This window comes from Lampetra planeri, unplaced genomic scaffold (genome assembly GCF_965212315.1).
Source record: "Lampetra planeri unplaced genomic scaffold, kcLamPlan1.2.h2 scaffold_529, whole genome shotgun sequence".
Classification (NCBI taxonomy): domain Eukaryota; kingdom Metazoa; phylum Chordata; class Hyperoartia; order Petromyzontiformes; family Petromyzontidae; genus Lampetra; species Lampetra planeri.
The window spans coordinates 2727-28368 of NW_027615352.1; the positions used below are offsets into that span (position 1 = coordinate 2727).

The window sequence follows — 25642 nt, forward strand, 5'->3', positions numbered from 1 at the left end:
CACTGCGAGGAAGGGTCATTGCCCGAAACGTCGCCTATTACAGCAGACCCTTCCCTCTCGCGGGTTTAGCCATCGCGGGTTTTGCGCCAAACGTACGAAGGCGACGCAGTTCGCCCATCCCGCACTCCTGTATCTCGACCACTCGCGGTTGACCGCGAGATTCCTGCACGCATCGTAACTGCGCTGCTCGCGATGACGCTGCTACGGAAGAATGCACGCGGTGCCGTCTCGTCTCCGTCCTCCGTCTCCATCCTCCGTCTTGTCTCTCCAAGCGGGTCCGTCGCGGGTCCCAGGTCCAATCGGTGTTCCCAGCCTCCAATGAGGAGGCAGTGAGGTTCAGCCGCCAGCGATTGTCTAACCGTAGTCTACGGCATCGTACACGGCGCGACATTTTCCCTTTCGATTTAAAGCTTTCGTGACTGCAGGGATTCATCTTCTTGGTTCTTTCGGTAAAGTCACGTTGAATGGAAATAATAAAATAATACAAATACACATTATTATGTTAATAAAATAATAAAAATAAAACATAATTTTGTTTCATTTTTATTATTTTATTATTTCCATTCTACGTGACTTTACCAAAAGAACCGAGAAGATTTTTCCTTTCATTATACACATTCGCCGCACGAGTTATGAACGAACTCTCGAAAATAAAAGACAAATTTTGCATTGAAAATACTTCCTCTTTAATGTGTTGCGTTGATGCAGAGCGGCGTGAAACAGGACGGCGGGGCGAGTGTCGGTGGCGTATTACGAACCACAACCCAAACCCCGAGCTCTCACATTTGCCTCCGAGCCTTGCGGATCGCGGATTTGCCGACGGCGGCGATTTTCAAAGGAACGTGACCCAGACCCACCGCGTTGGGCGAGGGTTTTGCCTCGTGTAGATATCTTCCGGAGTCCGGGCCACGGGTGTTGTCGTTGAGGAACGTGTCGAGAGTCGTTGGTCGCGCACCGCTGCCAACGTGGCGGCAGTAGCAGCAGCCGCATCACCAAATCATGAGTACATTTGGTAATTGCCAAATCATTATAGCACGGGGATATCTACAAGATGCACTATGCTCCACAGACGCAGTCTGCGTGAGTCTCACGATAGGGTGGAGGGTGGCGGCGGGTGGGGGTGAGGCGATGGTGCTGTGTGGTTATTCCCAATTTGGTAATTTGCGGTGTAATTTTTCAAGTTTAGTTGAATTTGCCAAATATGCACCGTGACACCAGCACACAATGGGCAAATATTCACAATTATACCACGGGATCTCTCACGCGAACTGTGAAGCGGACGGCGCGCACTCTTTATGGTTAATTGGCCCGCGGTATTAACCAGGGCGGCCGTGGGGCTCGAACCACAAACCTCTGCAACGCTCGGCAAAATGCACTACGGCTCAACGGTACCACCGTGCCACCGTCTCAGTGCCCAGCACGCAGAGTCCTTGCCACCATCAGTGCCATCACCACCACCAGCACCACCAACAGTGCCACCACTGCTACCACCACCACCATCAACACCAGCAAAAGCGGCAGCAGCACCACCGTTACCACAACCGACCAGCAGCACCACCACCATCAGTATCACCATCAACAACAGCAGCACCAACACCACCACCAGCTGCAAAACCAGCACCACGACCACCAGCAACATCGGCGCCACCACCACCACCACCGGCAGCACCGAACCTCGCCACCAGCACCAACAACATCAGCAAAACCAACCAACAGCATCATCACCACCACCCACCACCACCACCGGCAAACCACCGCGCCGCGTTACGCCTTGGAGCCGCGAATCGTCGGTAACTCGAGGCCAATGACCCGCACCGAGTCGCAGCTCGCTCCGGCCTGGACGGCCGTCCTGCTGCCGGCACCGGCGGAGGCTGCCGCCGCCACCCTCCTCGCCACCTCTCCCCCCACCACCCCTCTCCTCCGCCGCCGCTTCCTCGCCAGGCATGGCCGGGCCGGCCGGGCGGGCGGTCACGGCGGCCTCCGCCGTGGGCGTGACGGAGTAGACGATGAGCCCGGAGATGATGATGAGGAAGGCGGCGATGTAGAGGGCTGAGAACTGCGGCGCAGGGGCGGGGGGGAGCGGCAGTGGGAAAACCAAAACAACAACAACAAACAAACAACCTCAACGTTACAAGAGCCGCAATGCAACGTGAACACGACGCGGTGGGTGCTTGATAAATAACGCCACGAAGCAGATTCTTCAAGGAGTCGCGTGCGGCTCTGGAGCTGCAGGTTGCCCGACCCCCCCCCCTCCCCCCCACTGGCCATCAGGTGGCAAGACGAAGGTAAAGGTGCAGCCGTGTGTGTGTGCAATAGCTCGATCGTGCAGCGAGCTGGCGGAAGGACCCCCCCCCACTCGAGGGAGCAACTCTGAACGCCGCACCTCGCCGCTGAACGGTACCCCCCGCTCCGCAGCTCTCGGACAGACAAGGGGACACAGATGGAGGACGACTCAATTTCCCGAGCTCTGAAATCCTCTTGCGATATTAAAAGGTGCTACTTGGACGATTAACGAGCGCTGTGGACAAAGCGATTTGGGTTGAGAGCGACTCGGTTTCGTGCGACCGATCGCTCGAGTGCGAGACACGCGCCGTCGTGCGACCCTGCTGCGTGCGACCTTGTTGCGTGCGACCCTGTTGCGTGTGACCCGGTTGCGTGCGACCCTGTTGCATGCGACCCTGTTGCTTGCGACCCCGGTTGCGTGCGACCCTGTTGCGTGTGACCCGGTTGCGTGCGACCCTGCTGCGTGCGACCCCTGTTGCGTGTGACCCTGTTGCTTGCGACCCTGCTGCGTGTGACCCGGTTGCGTGCGACCCTGTTGCGTGTGACCCTGTTGCATGCGACCCTGTTGCATGCGACCCTGTTGCTTGCGACCCCGGTTGCGTGCGACCCTGTTTGCGTGCGACCCGGTTGCGTGCGACCCTGTTGCTTGCGACCCTGCTGCGTGCGACCCTGTTGCTTGCGACCCTGCTGCGTGCGACCCTGTTGCTTGCGACCCTGCTGCGTGCGACCCTGTTGCTTGCGACACTGCTGCGTGCGACCCTGTTGCGTGCGACCCTGCTGCTTGCGACCCCTGTTGCTTGCGACCCTGTTGCGTGCGACCCTGCTGCGTGCGACCCTGTTGCTTGCGACCCTGCTGCTTGCGACCCTGTTGCTTGCGACCCTGCTGCTTGCGACCCCTGTTGCTTGCGACCCTGCTGCGTGCGACCCTGCTGCGTGCGACCCTGTTGCGTGCGACCCTGTTGCGTGCGACCCTGTTGCTTGCGACCCTGTTGCTTGCGACCCTGCTGCGTGCGACCCTGCTGCGTGCGACCCTGTTGCGTGCGACCCTGTTGCGTGCGACCCTGTTGCGTGCGACCCTGTTGCGTGCGACCCTGTTGCTTGCGACCCTGCTGCGTGCGACCCTGTTGCGTGCGACCCTGTTGCTTGCGACCCCTGTTGCGTGCGACCCTGTTGCGTGCGACCCTGCTGCGTGCGACCCTGTTGCTTGCGACCCCTGCTGCTTGCGACCCTGTTGCTTGCGACCCTGTTGCGTGCGACCCTGTTGCTTGCGACCCTGTTGCGTGCGACCCTGTTGCTTGCGACCCCTGCTGCGTGCGACCCTGCTGCGTGCGACCCCTGTTGCGTGCGACCCTGTTGCTTGCGACCCTGTTGCTTGCGACCCTGTTGCTTGCGACCCTGTTGCTTGCGACCCTGCTGCGTGCGACCCTGTTGCTTGCGACCCTGTTGCTTGCGACCCTGCTGCGTGCGACCCTGTTGCGTGCGACCCTGTTGCTTGCGACCCTGTTGCTTGCGACCCTGCTGCGTGCGAGCGTGCTGCGTGCGACCCTGTTGCTTGCGACCCTGTTGCTTGCGACCCTGTTGCGTGCGACCCTGTTGCTTGCGACCCTGTTGCTTGCGACCCCTGCTGCGTGCGACCCTGCTGCGTGCGAGCGTGCTGCGTGCGAGCGTGCTGCGTGGCGGAGCGCGCACCGGGTACTTGAAGAGGAAGGTGCCGAGGAAGAGGCTGTAGAGGTCGGCCGTGAGGATGGCCAAGTTGACGGAAGCGGCGCTCGTGAGGCGCAGGGCCAGGGGCATGAGGCTGTAGAGCGAGAACATGCAGCAGGCGAAGCCCGCGTACAGGAGGCCTGCGCAGCCACAAGCACGCACAGTCATTGTCAGCAGTAGCATCAGCAGCATCATCATCATCATCAGCATGATTATCAGCAGCAGCAGGCGAAGCCCGCGTACAGGAGGCCTGCGCAGCCACAAGCACGCACAGTCATTGTCAGCAGCAGTATCAGCAGTAGCATCAGCAGCATCATCATCATCAGCATGATTATCAGCAGCAGCAGGCGAAGCCCGCGTACAGGAGGCCTGCGCAGCCACAAGCACGCACAGTCATTGTCAGCAGTAGCATCAGCAGCATCATCATCATCAGCATGATTATCAGCAGCAGCAGGCGAAGCCCGCGTACAGGAGGCCTGCGCAGCCACAAGCACGCACAGTCATTGTCAGCAGCAGTATCAGCAGTAGCATCAGCAGCATCATCATCATCAGCATGATTATCAGCAGCAGCAGGCGAAGCCCGCGTACAGGAGGCCTGCGCAGCCACAAGCACGCACAGTCATTGTCCGCAGCAGTATCAGCAGTAGCATCAGCAGCATCATCATCATCAGCATGATTATCAGCAGCAGCAGGCGAAGCCCGCGTACAGGAGGCCTGCGCAGCCACAGGCACGCAGAGTCATCGTCAGCAGCAGCATCATCATCATCATCAGCAGCATCATCATCAGCAGCAGCATCATCATCAGCAGCATCATCAGCAGCAGCATCATCAGCAGCAGCATCATCAGCAGCAGCATCAGCAGCAGCAGCATCATCAGCAGCATCATCAGCAGCAGCAGCATCAGCAGCAGCATCATCATCATCAGCATCATCATCAGCAGCATCATCATCATCAGCATGATTATCAGCAGCAGCAGGAGAAGCCCGCGTACAGGAGGCCTGCGCAGCCACAGGCACGCACAGTCATCAGCAGTAGCAGCATCAGCAGCATCATCATCAGCAGTAGCATCATTAACACGTAGTAGGCTTTCGTGGCCAAAATCATCCATAAGAGGTTTTTGGGTTAGATCACGTATAAATATATAAATGTGTCGTTAAACCCGCCACCACCCGACACAGCCAACTAGTAAGGGTTGTCACGTAAACAGAACGTGGCCAATTCGTCACTAGTACAGCACTAGTGTAGTGTATAGTGTAGTGTATAGTAGTATAGTGTAGTGTATAAGTGTAGTGTATAGTAGTGTATGGTGTAGTGTGTATAGTGTATAATGTAGTATACTAGTACAGCACTAGTGTAGTGTATAGTGTATTATGTAGTGTTTAGTGTACAATGTAGTGTATAGTGTAGTGTACAATGTAGTGTAGTGTATAGTGTAGTGTATAGTGTACAATGTAGTGTATAGTGTACAATGTAGTGTATAGTGTACAATGTAGTGTATAGTGTAGTATACTAGTACAGCACATTCTAGATTTGAAGCTTTCGTGACTGCAATGATTCATATTCTCAGGTTTTTTCGGTAAAGTCACGTAGGTAAAAACATTAAAATTAATGAAAGTAAAATAAAACAAAACAAAATAATATAATATAAAATATAAAATAATAAAATAAAATATTTTGTTTTGTTTTATTTTACTTTCATTAATTTTAATGTTTTTACCTACGTGACTTTACCGAAAAAACCTGAGAATATAGTACAGCACACCGGTGTGTTTGAGAGCCAAGCCACAACATTTACAATCTGAGTACGACGTTTCGCCATGTAATTACAACTAGCTTCATCAGGCGACAGCCAGATTTGTGGAGAAGTCCACCTGTTTCGCTCCTTATATAGGAGGCGTAGATGAAGCTAGTTGATTACTGCGAAATGTCGTACTCAGCGTACTCAGTTTGTAAATGTTGTGGCTTTGCTCTCCAACACACCGGTTAGTGCGGTACTAGTGACGAATTGCCACGTTCTGTTTACGTGACAACCCTTACTAGTTGGCTGTGTCGGGTGGTGGTGGGTTTTAACGACACATTGATATATTTACGCGATCTAACCCAAACACCTCTTAGGAGTATCATCATTATCAGCGTCAGCAGCATCAGCAGTATCATCAGCAGTATTATCATCACCAGCAGCAGCAGCAGAAGTAGGCAAAGCCCACGTACAAGAAGAGCCCTGCGCAGGCAGATACAGGCACAGTCATCATCAGCAGTAGCATCATCATCAGCAGCAGCAGCAGAATCATCAGCAGCATCATCAGCAGAAGCAATCGAAGCTAACACACAGGAGCCCTGCACAGACACGCACAGTCAGCAGCAGCAGCAGACACAGACCCAGAGAGACAAAGACACACACAGACATCGATTTTGGAGAGGAGCGCTGGAGAGGAGACATGGAAATGCCGCCCGCACTGGGAGTGGTGTATCCTGCACCCTGTCGCGACCCCGTCCGTGCTCTCTGCCACGGTCACTCACTCCTCAACAATTGCACTCCCCCCGCCTAAATTGCATGTACGTTGAACTTCGTTCGCACCGTACGTCGCCAACCGTGCTAATGGGGAGGTGCTGCCAATCATTCCTCCTCAACCCTTGCGACGCCCCCTGCACATGCTTCACCTCTCCACGCTTAAAGCCTCGCCGCCTCTCCCCACATCGCCAATTCCCCTCCCTCCCCCCTCCCCTCGCCCCTCCACTCCGTGACCCCCACGCGCCCTCTAACGCGGTCACTCGTTCCCAGGCCCTTGACCCCCCCCCCCCCCCCAGTCATCTAAATCGCTCCATTTCTGTTGCCGCTTTTAAAGCTACGTTATGGACAGCGCCTTGGGGGGCCGACCATAAATGACGTCACGCGATTTTGGACGATTTTTGACCCCCACCCCCCTCGTCAGACGGCGTCACAAAAAGTCAGATCCCCCCCCCCCCTCGTATGACGTCGCAAAGCTCTGCCCCCCCCCCCAAATATAAAACATGCTTCAAATCGCTTTAAACTATTGTCATTGTAGTGCGTAATTAATCTGGCGCTGCACTCTGATGTTGTAGGAGAAAACATTTATTAAAAAGTCTATTTAATTAAGTAGAACGTGTCGTCTATATTTATTTAAAGTTGCGCATTTTGATGTGACGTCACATTTCTCAAACACCCCCCCCCCCTCGTTACACATCGTCACAAATGTCTGACCCCCCCCCGCCCCTAGGTGCGTGACGTCATTTATGGACGGCCCCTAACGGGAATTTTGGTTCGGCGCGACCGCTGTTCTCATCGCCGCGATTCTCGTCGTCACGGCGGCAGGAGTTGTACCGGTCCCGGGTTAGTGGTCCCGGGACCGGTGGGGTGGGGGGGTGAATACTGACCCACGCGCCAGGTCCACTCCACGCTGGCGAGAGCATTGCGCTCGGCGATGGCTCTGCGTGTGTTGTGTGTGTGTACGTGCATGTGTGAGAGCACGTGTGTGTGTGTGAAAGTGTGCGTGTAAGAGTATATACGTGTGTGTTGTGTGTGTGCGTGTGTGCGTGTGTACGTGCGTGTGTGTGTGAGAGAACGTGTGTGTGTGTGAAAGTGTGCGTGTAAGAGTATATACGTGTGCGTGTGTGTTCGTGCGTGTGTGTTCGTGGGTGTGTGTGTGAGAGCACGTGTGTGTGTGAAAGTGTGCGTGTATGAGTATATACGTGTGTGTTGTGTGTGTGCGTGTGTGTGTGTGTTGGAGAGCACGTGTGTGTGAGCGCGCGTGTGTGTGCGAGAGAGTGTGTATGTTAGCGCGTGTGCATGCATGTGTGAGAGCGAGTGGGTATGTGCGTGTGTGCGCGAGAGAGTGTGCGAGTGTATGAGAGCGTGTGAGTGAGTGTTTGGGGGTAGGGTGGTGGGGTGTGAAGTGTGGGGTGGATAGGGTATGGGGGGGGGGGGAGTACAAAGGTCAACAACACACAAAGTAAAGACGGCGTCGTCCCTGACCAGTCGCTCGCTCTCTCTCGTGATGAGCAGCTCACCACGGACAGAGACCCCCCCCCCCCCCAAATCGCGTGTCGCACATCAAGCCCCAGGGCACCCCCGCAGACAGACACGGTACCCGCCCGCGGTCTCGACCGTCGCCCCGCACAAAATAAAACCATTTGAGCGTCGCTATAGAGAAGCGACGCGCAGAGTGAAACCGCGGGCCGGAGTTAGTGCGCTCTATACAACACAAAATATATAAACTATAAAAAAAAAAATTTCGATTTAAAGATTTCGTGACTGCAGGGATTCATCTTCTTGGTTCTTTCGGTAAAGTCACGTAGAAGGGAAGTAATAAATAATTAAAATAAAACATAATAAAATAATTATCAGGTGACCTGAGGACGGCTGCTTGCGTTGTGGCCGAAACGTCGTGAGAATTATTTTATTATGTTTTATTTTTATTATTTTATTACTTCCCTTCTACGTGACTATTAACCATTTTTTTAAATTTCACCGACTAAGGCCCCGCTCAGCTGCTACGTAGTTGTTTTTCAGAAGCGACCTGGCCGCCAAAAATTATCGACAGCCCGACGAAGTTGCGTATCGTCACGGACATTTAGAGCGGTCAAATACTCTGAACGCGTGACGTTGATTATTATTGTGGAGGGGAAAACCGGAGGACCCGGAGAGAAATTCACTCGACCACGGGGGGAGAGAGACAGAGAGTTACGGAAACTCCAAATATACAGCAGCAGGCGTCATGGGTCGGATCGAACCGACGACCTCCTGCACACCAAGCGAGGTAGTTAACATCTCATAGCCACCGTGATGATGATCAGAGAGACACGCAAACTCCAAATATACAGCAGCAGGCGTCAAGGGTCGGGATCGAACCCACGACCTCCCGCACACCAGGCGAGGTAGTTAACATCTCATAGCCACCGTGATAATGATGAGAGAGAGAGAGAGACACCGCAAACTTCAAATATACAGCAGCAGGCGTCAGGGTCGGGATCGAACCGGCGACCTGCCGAACAACCAGGTGAGGTAGTTGACATCTCCTGCGGACGCTGCTAATGGTTGCGGCTCACTGGACAAGCCATTTGGCTATCCAGGCCGGCTGGCAAATCTTCAACTCGTACTTGCTCTATATACCCTCTGATTCTTTCGGTAAAGTCACGTAGATAGAAAAAAACACTGGTCAACACACTTTTTCTGGCATAAGGTATTCTAACGGTAATTTTGGGGTGCTGATTCCAAATCTGGCATCAGTTTTTGTCTATCACATAGGTTTTTGAGATATCAAATATTGCATTTTCAATAAAAACTGCAGAAGAAAAATGATAAATAAGTGTGGATATCTACATAAAATGATATTATAAACACACTATCCTAAAAATACAGCACCATATTTTAACACTAAAGCAGTCACCGACTCGCAACAACTTGCAATCATAAGTGACAGAGTTAATTTCGGGTAAAATCAATGGAAATGGGGTATGCCGATAGTATAACATGAGATGTGATAGAGCAAATCTGAGATCAGACTTGGAATCGGCACCCTGAAATTAGTCTAAAACAGCTGAAAAAGTCCAGGCCAGAAAAAAAAACTTGTTTTTGTTGACCAGTGTAATAGAACACGACGTTTCGGTCGCAACATAAGCGTCCGTCATCAGGTGAGAAATAATGATCTGCTGTTGTGGCTTTATATAGGCACGGGAAGGAGGGGGGGCGGTTTGTAGAGTCGTGACTTTACCTAAAGAAGCAGAGAGTATGGATTCCTGCAGTCCCGAACGCTTTAAATCTTCCGGCTCTCTCAGACGGCGTGACTGGCTGCGAATCGTAAATCGTTGTGGGTTTACCCTCTACCACACAACCCGGTGTTGCTGTACTAGTAACCAGCTGGCAGGTTTTGTTCACGTGACAAACCTTACTAATTGGCTGTGTCGGGTGGTGGCGGGTTTATATTGAAGCGACATAACCCCGAAACAAGCTGATGGATGGTATTGGTCGGTAAAGCCTGCTGCTACTGCGTGATAAAGTGGCCGCACGAGCCATCAATAGCAAGGGGCTGCACTTTTACCTTTGCCGCTGCTGCTGCTGCTGTCTGCGTCGATATCGTGGTGAGGCTGTCTGGAGCGTGAGTCGGGGGTGAGTAGGGGGGCTCAAGGGGGTCTCGTGACACACGACCGTTAGTAGGGGGTGAGTAGGGGGGCTCAAGGGGGTCTCGTGACGCACGACCGTGAGTCGGGGGTGAGTAGGGGGATTCAAGGGGGTCTTGTGACACACGACCGTGAGTAGGGGGGATCAAGGGGGTCTCGTGACACACGACCGTGAGTAGGGGGGTGAGTAGGGAGGGTCAAGGGGGGTCTCGTGAAGCACGGCCGTGAGTAGGGGGGTGAGTAGGGGGGCTCAAGGGGGGTCTCGTGACGCACGACCGTGAGTAGGGAGTGAGTAGGGGGGTTCAAGGGGGTCTCGTGACACACGACCGTGAGTAGGAAGTGAGTAGGGGGGTTCAAGGGGGTCTCGTGACGCACGACCGTGAGTAGGGCGTGGGTAGGGGGATTCAAGGGGGTCTCGTGACGCACGGCCGTGAGTAGGGGGTGAGTAGGGGGATCAAGGGGGTCTCGTGACGCACGACCGTGAGTAGGGGGTGAGTAGGGGGGCTCAAGGGGGTCTCGTGACGCACGACCGTGAGTCGGGGGGTGAGTAGGGGGATTCAAGGGGGTCTCGTGACACACGACCGTGAGTAGGGGGTGAGTAGGGGGGATCAAGGGGGTCTCGTGACACACGACCGTGAGTAGGGGGTGAGTAGGGGGGGGTCAAGGGGGGTCTCGTGAAGCACGGCCGTGAGTAGGGGGTGAGTAGGGGGGCTCAAGGGGGTCTCGTTACGCACGACCGTGAGTAGGGAGTGAGTAGGGGGGGTTCAAGGGGGTCTCGTGACACACGACCGTGAGTAGGGGGTGAGTAGGGGGGCTCAAGGGGGTCTCGTGACACACGACCGTGAGTCGGGGTGAGTAGGGGGGCTCAAGGGGCTATCGTGACGCACGACCGTAGGGGGGCTCAAGGGGCTATCGTGACGCACGACCGTGAGTCACGGGAGCAAGGTGCAACGTGTTATCGTTTTTTTGACTGAATATCCGTGAATGTATAGTTTCGGAGTGCATGCGTTTGTAACCGTTGAAGGAGTTTGGCGTTTAATGGCTAATGTTGGGTAACTCTTCGTGCGCCTATTTAATTGGATTAAAATGTTAATTCTCATAATTGGTTCTTTACCCTTCTATCTGGCAACAAAACTGACACCTTTTTACAAGGAGTCATGTTTGCATAGACCGCAATACCTGCAGTCATAATACAAACAAAAGAACATAACTCTGATAATGTGCACTGTCCTTGAAGTTGATTGATCCACACCCGAGACAGCTTTCCTTTGAGCCTAGTCTCATATGGGTTGGACCAGATGACGCCAAAAGGCGCACAACTCAACGACAATGCACCATCAGAGTATGAGAGCTCGGGGCAAGCATCTACACTATGGGAACCTTATTTGCCAGATAGAAGGGTAAAGAACCAATTATCATATTTTTACTGGCAAATGAGGTTCCCATAGTGTTAATTCTCATCATGGTGTAAACAAGGGGGTGGGGTCTTCCAACTCTTATCGTCCTCTCTGTCTCTCGACTGGCCTCTATTCATGAGGTAGGGCCTTTGCCCGAAACGTCGCCTATTATGAATATATTATTTATTTTGAGAGCCACAGTGTCATTCACAGTCGAGTTTGCTCACTCACAGCCCGTTTCTTTGTTTGTTCATTAGTGGTAGCCGCGTGAAATAAACTCGTCATGTGAACCGATTAAAACCGGTTTTGTCACTTACCGAAAAGTCTAGAGCAGGTGTTGGTCACCAAAATAACAATAAGTGACGTTGTTGTTGTTTTAGTCTTTGACCAAAATAGTTCACAGAGAGCCGCATCACGCACAAAGCCACGTGTACACACACAAACACACACAGACAGACACACAACGACAGACACAAAGACACACACACTCAAACACACATAGACACACACACACAGACACACAGACAGACACACAGCAGCAGGGGGTATACAGGAGACGACAACACAAATTCCGACTTAAACAAAATAGGTGATGGACTAAACTACGTCTATTTAGTTTCTGTGCCCCAAGTTATTCTTTAACAATACTGCACATTGTGTCGTCACCAAGACATTCCGTAGTGACCCATTCCCTCTCGTATTTAATAAACTGTTTTTTTCTATCTGTGCGTAAAATTGTGTTTAGGATAATTCTTCGTCTTCTTCTTCGTAAAACTGCTGCCCGCAATGGAGGAGGCCAAAGAGCCACCGCGCGCGGCTCCCGTGCCACGTGCTGCCGATCATTGGCCGAGAGCCACGCAGAGCGATGTTGACCTTTGAGCTGAGCGACGTTGACCTTTGAGCTGAGCGATGTTGACCTTTGAGCTGAGCGATGTTGACCTTTGAGCTGAGCGACATTGACCTTTGAGCCGAGCGACGTTGACCTTTGAGCTGAGCGACGTTGACCTTTGAGCTGAGCGACGCGAGCCGCTGTCGCCCTGCTGCAGAGGTCGCAACCGGGTACCCGATACCCGTACCCTACCCGATACCCGGCTACCCGTACCCGTACCCGTACCCAGCCGGGTACGGGTAGCCGTTTGCGACCCTGGTGCGGCCGGGTACGGGTAGGCCGTGAGTCACTGGTGAGTTAACTGTTTGTCACTCATTTCGGGTAGGGTACGGGTAGGGAACGGGTACCCGTACCCCATTTGCGACCCTGGTGCGGCCGGGTACAGGTACGGGTAAGGAATCAAAACCCGTTTGCGACCTCTGCCCTGCTGTGATGTCCAGCTCAGAATCTTCGCCACCGCTCAGAATCTCTCCACTCTCTCCGTCTCTATCAAACGCCGCTCCCCGCCGCCGCCACCGCCGCCCCACTCAACAGGTAAAGACGCAGCTCCTGCAATTGCTTCTTCACGGCGCTGCTGGTGGAATCACTTCCATTCGGGGGGGGGGGGGGGGGGGCTCTTGACGGCGCGTTTGGAGATGATTTGTCATCTTCCACGCCGCCGGGGACCTGTACGGTCTTGGAGGCTGTGGGAGAGTTTACCCAAACTTCACCCCACCACACGTGACCTGCCGATTATAGGCGAACCGGTTCACACTGCTGCCGCGTGGAGTTTAAGAAGCTTGCCCCCCCCCCCCCCCCCGTTGTTTCAAATTCCACGCCGGGAGATGGAATCGAAGTCCAGCGGGCTCACAGATCATCAACAAGACGGCGGCACCCCCACTCAAAGCTCGCCCCCCACTAAATAAAACATCCCCCACCCCCCTCCCTCCAACACGACTCACAGTTGCACGCCGCTGATGAGGGTGCCGAACAGGCCGACTGCGCCCAGGAACTCGACGCGGCCCCCGGGAGCGCACCAGCTGCTCCTCGCACACGTTGCACACTCCGTAGAGGACGGCCCCCGGCCACCACGAGCATGTCTCCCAGCGCGCGGTTAGAGGCTGGGGCGGTGGTCACATGAGGGGCACGTGGGAGACACATGGGAGAAGATGCAGGGACACGTGGGAGACACATGGGGGAAGATGCAGGGACACGTGGGGGTCACGTGGGGGAAGATGCAGGGACACGTGGGGGTCACATGGGGGAAGATGCAGGGACACGTGGGGGTCACATGGGGAAGATGCAGGGACACGTGGGGGTCACATGGGGGAAGATGCAGGGACACGTGGGGGTCACATGGGGGAAGATGCAGGGACACGTGGGGGTCACGTGGGGGAAGATGCAGGGACACGTGGGGGTCACATGGGGGAAGATGCAGGGACACGTGGGGGTCACGTGGGGGAAGATGCAGGGACACGTGGGGGTCACGTGGGGGAAGATGCAGGGACACGTGGGGGTCACATGGGGGAAGATGCAGGGACACGTGGGGGTCACGTGGGGGAAGATGCAGGGACACGTGGGGGGTCACATGGGGGAAGATGCAGGGACACGTGGGGGGTCACGTGGGGGAAGATGCAGGGGACACGTGGGGGTCACGTGGGGGACACGTGGGGGTCACATGGGGGGCACGTGAGAGACACATGGGAGAAGATGCAGGGACACGTGGGTGACACATGGGGAACACGTGGGAGATACATGGGAGAAGATTTAGGGACACGTGGGCGACATATAGGGGACACGTGGGAGATACATGGGAGAAGATACAGGGACACGTGGGGGTCACGTGGGGGGCACGTGGGAGACACATGGGAGAAGATGCAGGGACACGTGGGGGTCACGTGGGGGAAGATGCAGGGACACGTGGGGGTCACATGGGGGACACGTGGGAGATACATGGGAGAAGATACAGGGACACGTGGGGGTCACGTGGGGGGCACGTGGGAGACACATGGGAGAAGATGCAGGGACACGTGGGGTCACATGGGGGACACGTGGGGTCACATGGGAGAAGATTTAGGGACACGTGGGGGCACGTGGGGTACACGTGGGAGATACATGGGAGAAGATGAAGGGACACGCGGGGGTCACATGGGGCACGTGCAGAGTTGCACGTGCAGAGTTGCACAGGGGACGCATTGGGGGGACATGTGGGGATACATGAGGACACGCGGGGGACACGCGGGGGGGGGGGGTGGACACGCGGGGGTGGGGGGGGGACACGCGGGGGGGGGGAGACACGCGGGAGGGGGGGACACGCAGGGGACACGCGGGGGGGGGGGTGGGGACACGCGGGGGGGGTGGGGACACGCGGGGGGGGGGACACGCGGGGGGGGGGGGGGGAGGACACGCGGGGGGGGGGGGGACACGCGGGGGGGGGGGGGAGGACACGCGGGGGGGGGGACACGCGGGGGGGGGGGGGGGAGGACACGCGGGGGGGGGAGACACGCGGGGGGGGGGGGGGCACACGGGGACGCGGGGGGACAGTTTAAATTCTCCCTTCGGACGGTTGTCTGGGACACCCTCACTAGGCTGTAGTGCTGTTGCTGCTGAGGATGTAATGGATGTCAGTCTCATCAACTTGGTGATCCTGATGGTGATAACGATGGTGACCATGGTGATGATGCTGATGATAATGATGGTGATAACGATGGTGACCATGGTGATGATGGTGATGATGATGATGATAATGATGGTGATAACGATGGTGACCATGGTGATGATAATGACGGTGACCATGGTGATGATGGTGATGGTGACGATGTTGGCCGGTCAGCCGTCGTCACCTTCGCCCTGCGACCTCCCCGTGAGGCGGTCGGCCCCCACCATGGCCCCCACGCCCACGAGGCAGAGCGCCACGGCGACCACGTGACCCGCGCGGTAGCGCACGCGCAGGAAGAACCACGAGAGGGCGAACACCACGGGCAGGACCATGCAGTCCAGCAGCTGGGGGCGGGGCGGGGGGGAGGGGGGAGGAGGGAGCATGGGAGGGGGGGTGGACACGGGATGGGGGGGTGGAGAGGGAGGTGGAGGGAGCATGGGGGAGGGGGAGTGGAGGGGGGGGGTGGAGAGGGAGGGGTGGAGGGGGGAATGGAGGGAGCATGGGGGTGGAGAGGGGGGTGGAGAAGGGGGTGGAGAGGGGGGTGGAGAGGGAGGGGTGGAGGGGGGGTGGAGAGGGGGGTGGAGAGGGGGGTGGAGAGGGGGGTGGAGGGGGGGAATGGAGGGAGCATGGGGGTGGAGAGGAGGGTGGAGAAGGGGTGGAGGGGAGCGGTGGAGAGGGGGGAATGGAGGGGGGATGGGGGGGGATGGAGAGGGGGGATGGAGGGGGGGTGGAGGGGGGTGGAGGTGAGGGGGTGGAGGGGCAGAGGTTTAAGCACCACGATGTTCACTTCAACCTTACCCGAGCAACTCGTGACCGTGACCCTCCGTCTCTCCCTCTGCGCGTGCGCTCAGCCCGGCAAAGCCGCGTGCACTTTGTTTGTAGCGACATGGCTCACGACAGCGCGCCAATCACGACGCTCGGACACTCCTGACCTCAGCGCCCCCCCCCCCCAGGCATATCCGAGTCACAAGTCTGGATGACAACCTCTTGATGGCTGTGGTATCCGAAATGGCTCCGTCCCCCCCCCACCCACCCCCTCTTCTGGGCATGCCCCCCTCCCATCCTCCCCAAATCTCACCCCCCTCCCTCCTATCCCAAACTCGTATCCCTCCCCATCCCCGCACCTCCCCCACCCCCCAGCCCTGCCTCCACCCCTCCCCTCAGCGCCCCTCCCCCTCCTTCTCCCACCCCCCCGATCCCAACCACGAACTCCTCTCGTCTCCCAATTTCCGCACCCCCACACCGCACCACCCCCACCCCATCCACCCCTACTCCACCCCCCCCCCTTCTGTTCCCCCAATCATCGTGACCCACTGCCATCACCTCCTCTCCCAGCTCAGAATCAGAATCTTTATTTGGACTGGAGGAAGCCAATGCGCATTAGAGCGCTTTTTCACAGACGTCCAGTAAACATCATGGCTAGGAGATGTTAACTACCTCGCCTGGTGTACAGGAGGTCGTGGGTTTGATCACGACCCTGACGCCTGCTGTATATTTTGAGTTTGCGTCTCTCTCTCTCATCATCATCACCGCGGTGGCTAGGAGATGTTAACTACCTCGCCTGGTATACAGGAGGTCGTGGGTTCGATCACGACCCTGACGCCTGCTGTATATTTGGAGTTTGCGGTGTCTCTCTCCCCGTGGTCGTGTGGATTTTTCTCCGGGTCCTCCGGTTTTAAAATTTAAAAATCACGCGTTTAGAGTAGTTGTCTGCTATACATTTCCACACGACGACGATAAGTCACTTCGTTGGGCTATCACTTGTGACCAGGTCTCTTCTGTAAAAGAGCCACACAGCTCAGTCGAGCTTACCTGGTAAAATAAAAATAGTTTAGATATAAGTCATCATTCGTTCGTCTCGTTCCCACACCTCCCTAAACCCACACGCTGGTAAGTGTGATGTACAGGTACGTCTTCACTACCAGGTAGTACCTGCACCCTTGTGAGTGTGGTGTACAGGTACGTCTTCACTACCAGGTAGTACCTGCACGCTTGTGAGTGTGGTGTACAGGTGCGTCTTCACTACCAGGTAGTACCTGCACGCTTGTGAGTGTCGTGTACTGGTGCGTCTTCACTACCAGGTAGTACCTGCACGCTTGTGAGTGTGGTGTACAGGTGCGTCTTCACTACCAGGTAGTACCTGCACGCTGATGAGTGTGGTGTACTGGTAGGCCTTCACCACCAGGTAGTACCTGCACGCTAGTGAGTGTGGTGTACAGGTGCGTCTTCACTACCAGGTAGTACCTGCACGCTTGTGAGTGTCGTGTACTGGTGCGTCTTCACTACCAGGTAGTACCTGCACGCTTTTGAGTGTGGTGTACAGGTACGTCTTCACTACCAGGTAGTACCTGCACGCTTGTGAGTGTGGTGTACAGGTGCGTCTTCACTACCAGGTAGTACCTGCACGCTGATGAGTGTGGTGTACTGGTAGGCCTTCACCACCAGGTAGTACCTGCACGCTAGTGAGTGTGGTGTACAGGTGCGTCTTCACTACCAGGTAGTACCTGCACGCTTGTGAGTGTCGTGTACTGGTAGGCCTTCACCACCAGGTAGTACCTGCACGCTAGTGAGTGTGGTGTACAGGTACGTCTTCACTACCAGGTAGTACCTGCACGCTTGTGAGTGTGGTGTACAGGTGCGTTTTCACCACCAGGTAGTACCTGCACGCTTGTGAGTGTGGTGTACAGGTGCGTCTTCACTACCAGGTAGTACCTGCACGCTGATGAGTGTGGTGTACTGGTAGGCCTTCACCACCAGGTAGTACCTGCACGCTTGTGAGTGTGGTGTACTGGTAGGCCTTCACCACCAGGTAGTACCTGCACGATTGTGAGTGTGGTGTACAGGTGCGTCTTCACTACCAGGTAGTACCTGCACGCTTGTGAGTGTGGTGTACTGGTAGGCCTTCACCACCAGGTGGTACCTGCACGCTTGTGAGTGTGGTGTACAGGTGCGTCTTCACTACCAGGTAGTACCTGCACGCTGATGAGTGTGGTGTACTGGTAGGCCTTCACCACCAGGTAGTACCTGCACGCTTGTGAGTGTGGTGTACAGGTGCGTCTTCACTACCAGGTAGTACCTGCACGCTGATGAGTGTGGTGTACTGGTAGGCCTTCACTACCAGGTAGTACCTGCACGCTTGTGAGTGTGGTGTACTGGTAGGCCTTCACTACCAGGTAGTACCTGCACGCTTGTGAGTGTGGTGTACTGGTAGGCCTTCACTACCAGGTAGTACCTGCACGCTTGTGAGTGTGGTGTACTGGTAGGCCTTCACTACCAGGTAGTACCTGCACGCTTGTGAGTGTGGTGTACTGGTAGGCCTTCACTACCAGGTAGTACCTGCACGCTTGTGAGTGTGGTGTACTGGTAGGCCTTCACTACCAGGTAGTACCTGCACGCTTGTGAGTGTGGTGTACTGGTAGGCCTTCACTACCAGGTAGTACCTGCACGCTTGTGAGTGTGGTGTACAGGTAGGCCTTCACTACCAGGTAGTACCTGCACGCTTGTGAGTGTGGTGTACTGGTAGGCCTTCACTACCAGGTAGTACCTGCACGCTTGTGAGTGTAGTGTACTGGTAGGCCTTCACCACCAGGTAGTACCTGCACGCTTGTGAGTGTGGTGTACTGGTGCGTCTTCACTACCAGGTAGTACCTGCACGCTTGTGAGTGTGGTGTACAGGTAGGCCTTCACCACCAGGTAGTACCTTCACGCTCGTGAGTGTGGTGTACAGGTGCGTCTTCACCACCAGGTAGTACCTGCACGCTTGTGAGTGTGGTGTACTGGTAGGCCTTCACTACCAGGTAGTACCTGCACGCTTGTGAGTGTGGTGTACAGGTAGGCCTTCACTACCAGGTAGTACCTGCACGCTTGTGAGTGTGGTGTACTGGTAGGCCTTCACTACCAGGTAGTACCTGCACGCTTGTGAGTGTAGTGTACTGGTAGGCCTTCACCACCAGGTAGTACCTGCACGCTTGTGAGTGTGGTGTACTGGTGCGTCTTCACTACCAGGTAGTACCTGCACGCTTGTGAGTGTGGTGTACAGGTAGGCCTTCACCACCAGGTAGTACCTGCACGCTCGTGAGTGTGGTGTACAGGTGCGTCTTCACCACCAGGTAGTACCTGCACGCTTGTGAGTGTGGTGTACTGGTAGGCCTTCACCACCAGGTAGTACCTGCACGCTTGTGAGTGTGGTGTACTGGTAGGCCTTCACCACCAGGTAGTACCTGCACGCTTGTGAGTGTGGTGTACAGGTGCGTCTTCACTACCAGGTAGTACCTGCACGCTTGTGAGTGTGGTGTACAGGTGCGTCTTCACTACCAGGTAGTACCTGCACGCTTGTGAGTGTCGTGTACTGGTAGGCCTTCACCACCAGGTAATTCGCCTCCACGTCCACCAGGGCCAGCAACGCGTACTTCCAGCCACGAGCCCTCAGCACGTCCAGCAAGTTCCCGTCGTCTGCGCGATAGACGGTGAGAGGTGTGGGTGGGGTGAGTTGGATGGAGAGGTGTGGGTGGGGTGAGTTGGATGGAGAGGTGTGGGTGGGGTGAGTTGGATGGAGAGGTGTGGGTGGGGCGAGTTGGATGGTGAGGTGTGGGTGGGGTGAGGTGTGGGTGTGGTGAGGTGTGGGTGGGGGTGGTGTCAGTTTAAAACGGGCGGACTTTCGCGACCGGCGTGACCATTCCCAGTTGATGTTTGGGTCAAATCGCCGCGTGCTTGTTCGTGTCGTATACCCTCCTCCACCCGACACACGAACAAACCAAGTGTTGCTTGTGCGAGTGAGTTACTGCTTCAGCACCGCGTGTGTTGGAGAGCTCCTGTGCGCGCAATTGCACCATTTGGCGCGACAAACTAAACTGAACTATTGTTTTTCTTTTCGCCAGGTAAGGCCCACTGAGCTATACGAGTTTTCAAGGTAAGGCCCACTGGGATAAATGAGTTTTAGATCTAGATTTCAAAGTGCAAAGCTCCAGTGTATGTATGTGTGTATGTATGTATGTGTGTATGTGTGTGTGTATGTGTAGTGGGGAGCGATAGTGCAGCGGTTAGCGCGCTGCGCGATGAACCCGGCGACACGAGTTCGATTCCCGCTCACGGCCAACACCAGTGACGATTATTTGAACCGGTCCCGGGCCTCCCCTAGGTCGACTCAGCCTCAAATGAGTACCTGGTGCGGTGTGTAAACATTGTCACTAGGGAGACAAAGGCGGTCGGGCGTGGTGCTGGCCACCCACCCCCTCGTGTACCGTTCCGGCCTTCATAGGTGCTCGCTAACAGCACTTGCCCCAACAGTCTGTTAAAGGCTATACGGGGGTTCTTTGTTCTTTGTGTATGTGTACCAGCGGTGTCAAGATCGGCCTCTGTGGAGGAGGCTCGTGAAGGACGCTACTGGGCAGTTGGAGTCAGTTGCCCTCCAACAACAACGGAGGGCGGAGGAGCGACGCTCACAACAACGTGCGGAGCGCCGGGTGGTTAAAGCACAGCAAGTTGGCACAGTAGGCGGCACAGGTGGTGCATCAGCCAGTCATCTCGGTCATCTCAGTCAGTCGACCCGTGGCACCTAGGTCTGCCCCGTGACCTCCTGCCAGCGGGCGTTCGACACTTCACGTGGCCTCAAGGTGCACATGGCCTGGCACAAGCGTCGTGGCGAATGGCGGTTGTTGTTGTTGTTGTGTATGTGTGTATGAATGTTGAACGCCTTTGGCACCGTACGTAACCAACCGTGCTCATCGTAGCCGAGTGGAATGACAACAAACTAAACACGCACAAGCAGTTCTAAAGAAACGAGTGTTCAGACTCGATGATTTCAAAAGGCCCAGCTCCCAGTGACTTCCCGAGAGGCCTTGGACTGACCGCGGCGCAGCGCCATCATGCCCGCGTACACGAGGAGCAGCAGTACGTAGTTGAAGAAGCTCTGGAACACTGGAGTGTTCACGCCGTGTTCCTGCAGGTACTCGCTGCACACGCCCGTGCCGCAGATGAGCACCGACAGCAGCTGCCCCAGAGCTAGGTTCAAGGCCAGTTCCCTGTAACATACATAATCGCATTCCTGTATTTCCTGCATTTCCCATAAATATGCTAAATTCCTCTTGATATGCAGATTATTTTGCCAATGCGCATTCCCCCCCCCCTTCCAACCCAGCTTAAATAGACGCTCCAAGCGTGGTGGTGTTTTCTTTTAGACGCTGTCGCCTCGACAGACCTGGTCTTCACCTGAGGACGGCTGCTTGTGTTGTGGCCGAAACGTCGTGATAATTATTTATTATGTTTTATTTTTATTATTTTATTACTTCCCTTCTACGTGACTTTACCGAAAGAACCAAGAACATACAGACAGAGGTAACCATCTGCCCGCCCCGTATAGCCTTGAGAACAGGCCGTTAGGGCTACTGCTGCTGCTCATGATGATGATGAACGTCAGTCATTCGGCACCCACCTCTCTGCTCTGTCAAGTTGAGAGGAGCGCAGGCACCCCCCCCCCCTCAAAAGTGGGACCCCCCTATAACCCCGGAGTCATCACGAGCCGTGGACGTGGGGGTCTAAAGCTCACTTGAGTGGTGGGTTTGGCGAGTTGCCGTGTAAGTGTTGGTGGGAGGGGGGGGCACGGTGGCCATGAGATGTTAACTACCTCGCCTGGTATGCAGATGGTCGTGGGTTCGATCTCGACCATGACGCCTGCTGTATATTTGTAGTCTGCATGTCTCTCTCTCATCATTACCATCACGGTGGCTATGAGATGCTAACTACCTCGCTTGGTATACAGGAGGTCGTGTGTTCGATCTCGACCCTGACACCTGCTGTATATTTGGAGTTTGCGTGTCTCTCGCTCATCATCATCACGGTGGCTATGAGATGTTAACTACCTCGCCTGGTATACAGGAGGTCGTGGGTTCGATCTCGACTCTGACGCCTGCTGTATATTTGGAGTCTGCGTGTCTCTCGCTCATCATCATCACGGTGGCTAGGAGATGTTAACTACCTCGCCTGGTATACAGGAGGTCGTGGGATCGATCTCGACCCTGACGCCTGCTGCTGTATATTTGGAGTTTGTGGTGTTTCTCTCCCCGCGGTCACGTGGATTTTTCTCCGGGTCCTCCGGTTTTTTCCCTCCACATTTAGAATCAACGTCACGCGTTTAGAGTATTTGGCTGCTATACATGTCAACGTGATGATGACGATGAGAAGCCACTTCGTTGAGCGATCATTTGTGATAGCCAGGTCGCTTTTAAAAATAAAACGAACTATACAGCAGCTTAGTGTGGGCCTTACCTGGTGAGATAATCTAAATACTCGTTGGTTCTTTCGGTAAAGTCACGTAGGTGAAAAAATAAAATAAGAATATAAATTAATACAATTAAAAAAAATAAACAAAATAGAAATAACTAAATTAAATCACGACGTTTCGGAAGCAACACAAGCTTCCATCATCAGGTGGGACAACCACAGTAAGAAACAACAATTACTGTAGTGGGCAAAGAGAGCTGTTTGTGACAATCGATTATATCAGGTAAGAGGAGGGGGGGGGGTAGGAGCCAGGGAGGAGAGATGCAGGGGGCAGGGAGTGCAGTGACTTTACCGAAAGAACCAAAGAGTATGGATCATTGCAGTCACGAAAACTTCAAATCTAGAATTATATAAAAAGTTGCGTTTATAGCCTCGTGTTGGGTTAATAACAAAACGGGTAACGGATTCCTTGCAGTTGTCCATTAGCCACGCGGGTCGCGACGAGATACAATCATAAGTCAACGGTTTGGTTAGGCCAGGGGTCTGCAACCTTTAAGACATAAAGAGCCACTTGGACCCGTTTCCGAAGGAAAAAATAAACTGGGAGCCGCAAAACCATTGCAACTATTAAAACAAATATAACACTGCATATATTGTTTCTTACCTTATTGCTATATACAGGATCGTGCAGTCAGCTGTCAATCTGAATAAAAAAAGGACTTTTTCACTTAACAATGTAAAATATATTTTTGCAAATTAATAGCTAAATTACCTGGTTAATGGGATTTTTGCTCCTGAACCTCAGTGCACAGTGTCTGCACATCAGGGCTGTAAGACGTCACCTTCATTTTCACACAGGCTTGCAAGCTGTCATCTGTGAGGCGTGATCGATGTTTGTTTTTAATATAGTTCATGTTGGAGAAGACCTGCTCACATACATATGTGGAGCCGAAGATCGACAGGACTCCAAATGCATACTTTTTCATGTTTATATAAGTGTTGGGGATGGCATTCCATGTTTCGAATACAAGTTTGTCCTGTTTGGGAAGGTTTTCAATATCACTCCATTTATGATTCTGAGCCAGAATGGCCTTCTGACGGGCAACATCCTCAAGAGTAGCGGTCAAGCATTTGAACTTGGACACCCATATATCTTTGTCGGCTATATCGGCCAGTTCCATCTCAAGATCAGGTTGACTTACACCTGCAAATGCAGTCATATTCAATAGGGATGGATCGATCGCCAGGGGAGTGACAGGGAAGGATAATGTCGTTTTTTCCTCTCTGAACTCACAGAATCGTTTCCCAAACGAACTTTGCATTGTGGTGATTGCAGACTTGAAATATTCCAAATTTATCGTATCGTGACTTTGTTTGAACTCTCTCAAAGAGGGAAAGTGAGACAGTGTACCTCTCTGTAAATCTTTGACAAACACTGTCAACTTGCGCTCGAATGCCAAAACCTCCTCCAGCATGTGCAGGGCTGTGCCTCCTTTCCCCTGAAGGGTTGTATTTAGCGTGTTTAGATGTGCTGTCATGTCTACCATAAAATGTAATTTTTCCAGCCACTCTGGCTGTTCCAGTTCAGCAAAGGTGAGCTCTTTGCTGCCCAGGAAGCTTTTTACTTCTTCCAAACATGTGACAAAGCAACGGCAACGTTATTGCCTGTCACCGGGCGGGCAGTGTGGAGCGGAGCGGCGACCTGTCAGCAGCGGCAACGCCAGAGCAGGTGTCACAGTGCGCCTCCTCCCCTCGCTAGCATCCGCCCCGGAGCCGCGGTCAAGGTTCAAAAGAGCCGCATGCGGCTCCGGAGCCGCAGGTTGCCGACCCCTGGGTTAGGCGGTGGAGGAGGAGATGCTGCTACTTCTGTTGCTGTACGATCCCAATTGAGTCATTTGGAGGTGTTCTTTCAGCATTGGGAATGTTTGAACAATACCGGTGACATTGTCGTGTTTGGTTTAACTTTGTTGATGTTGTTTTTTTTTAAAACAACAGCAACAATTGACGAGTCCGAATCCGAAGAGAAAAAAATAATCACCAGTCACATGACTGAATTGTAATATCTATGTGTGATGGGTCATTGCCCGAAACGTCGCCTTTCATGTTTCCCTTTGAAGTGGCGTTGAGGTTTTTTCCCGTCATATTCGAATCATCCCCGTCCACCCCGAACCACGACAACGTGGTGAGAATTTCCTGGCTTGACAAGCATGAGAATAATCACAATCATCATCATCATCATCACGAGACGAGAGTGGACCCTGACAAAGAGGACTGAACAGGCAGAGACCTCGCGCACCGCACCGGTGCAGAGATTCCGTGGTGCGTCTCTCACCGTGTGAAGATCCGTCGGAGGCGAACTTGGATTTCTTGACCCGTAGGGAACGCCGTCAACTTCTTACGCTGCTGCTGCTCGCTTGATGGCGCGACCTCCACTCCCGCGTGCGGAGGATGTTGAGAATCGCTCGCTCCCCACGGGTCCATGATGGGTTACCTCCGGTACAACTAGCACCAGCAGCCACCACCACCACCACGAGCAGTCGTACCAATACCACCACCACCACCACGATCAGTCGTACTAATACCACCACCACCACCACCACGATCAGTCGTACCAATGCCACCACAACCAACACCACCACGATCAGTCTTACCAATACCACCACCACCACCACGATCAGTCGTACTAATACCACCACCACCACCACGATCAGTCGTACTAATACCACCACCACCTATTGTGCCACTACCACCACCACCACGATCAGTCGTACCACCACCACCAACAGCAGCAGCAAGCACCACCACCACCACCACCAGTTGTGCCACGACCACCACCACTATCAGTTTGTTGTGCCAACTCCGCACCTCCGCTTAGCACGGCTGGCTACGTACGGCGCGAAAGAAGTTCATACATACATGCTAGTTCCACCACCGGCACATCTCACCACAACCACCACCAGTAGGCACCACCACCACCAACAACAACAACCAGCATCAGCAGCAACGCTACTGCCTCCACCTCCACCACCGCCAGCGGCCAGGGTGCAAGTGGCTGGCTCCGAGACTCCCGTGGTGGGGTTATAGAGACAGAGAGAGAGAGACCGCCCGAGGATTCTCCCGGCCCTCGCCTGCCCGCCGCCACGCGGTTAACCATTAGCGCGCGTGCACACGCGACATCGTCGTCGTCACTCATTCACCGGCTTATTGCTCTCGCACGCAGAGTTGTCTCGCCCCCTTGGATTAAGCGCCCCTTTCGCAGGGCGAGACGCGCGTGTTTATTGTCTAAGAGATGCGTATTGGGGTCGTCGTATATCGAAGTTGAGAAGGGAACGCTCAAGCGACGCAGAGAGGCCAGCGAGCTAAGGTCCCTCCCTC

General features: G+C 54.5%; 1 protein-coding gene across 1 annotated transcript; it reads right to left on the reverse strand.

Annotated features, from left to right (window-relative positions):
• Window positions 1-669: 669 nt before the first annotated feature.
• On the reverse strand, window positions 670-25642 carry LOC144741395 (solute carrier family 35 member F2-like). The gene is given in 12 exon segments (XM_078623938.1): window positions 670-1879; window positions 1881-2056; window positions 3973-4127; window positions 7384-7436; window positions 13353-13414; window positions 13416-13472; window positions 13474-13511; window positions 15234-15393; window positions 19374-19501; window positions 20897-21069; window positions 24600-24769; window positions 25465-25642. Coding segments are annotated over 11 exon segments (1266 nt in total). The 5' UTR covers window positions 24749-24769; window positions 25465-25642; the 3' UTR covers window positions 670-1764.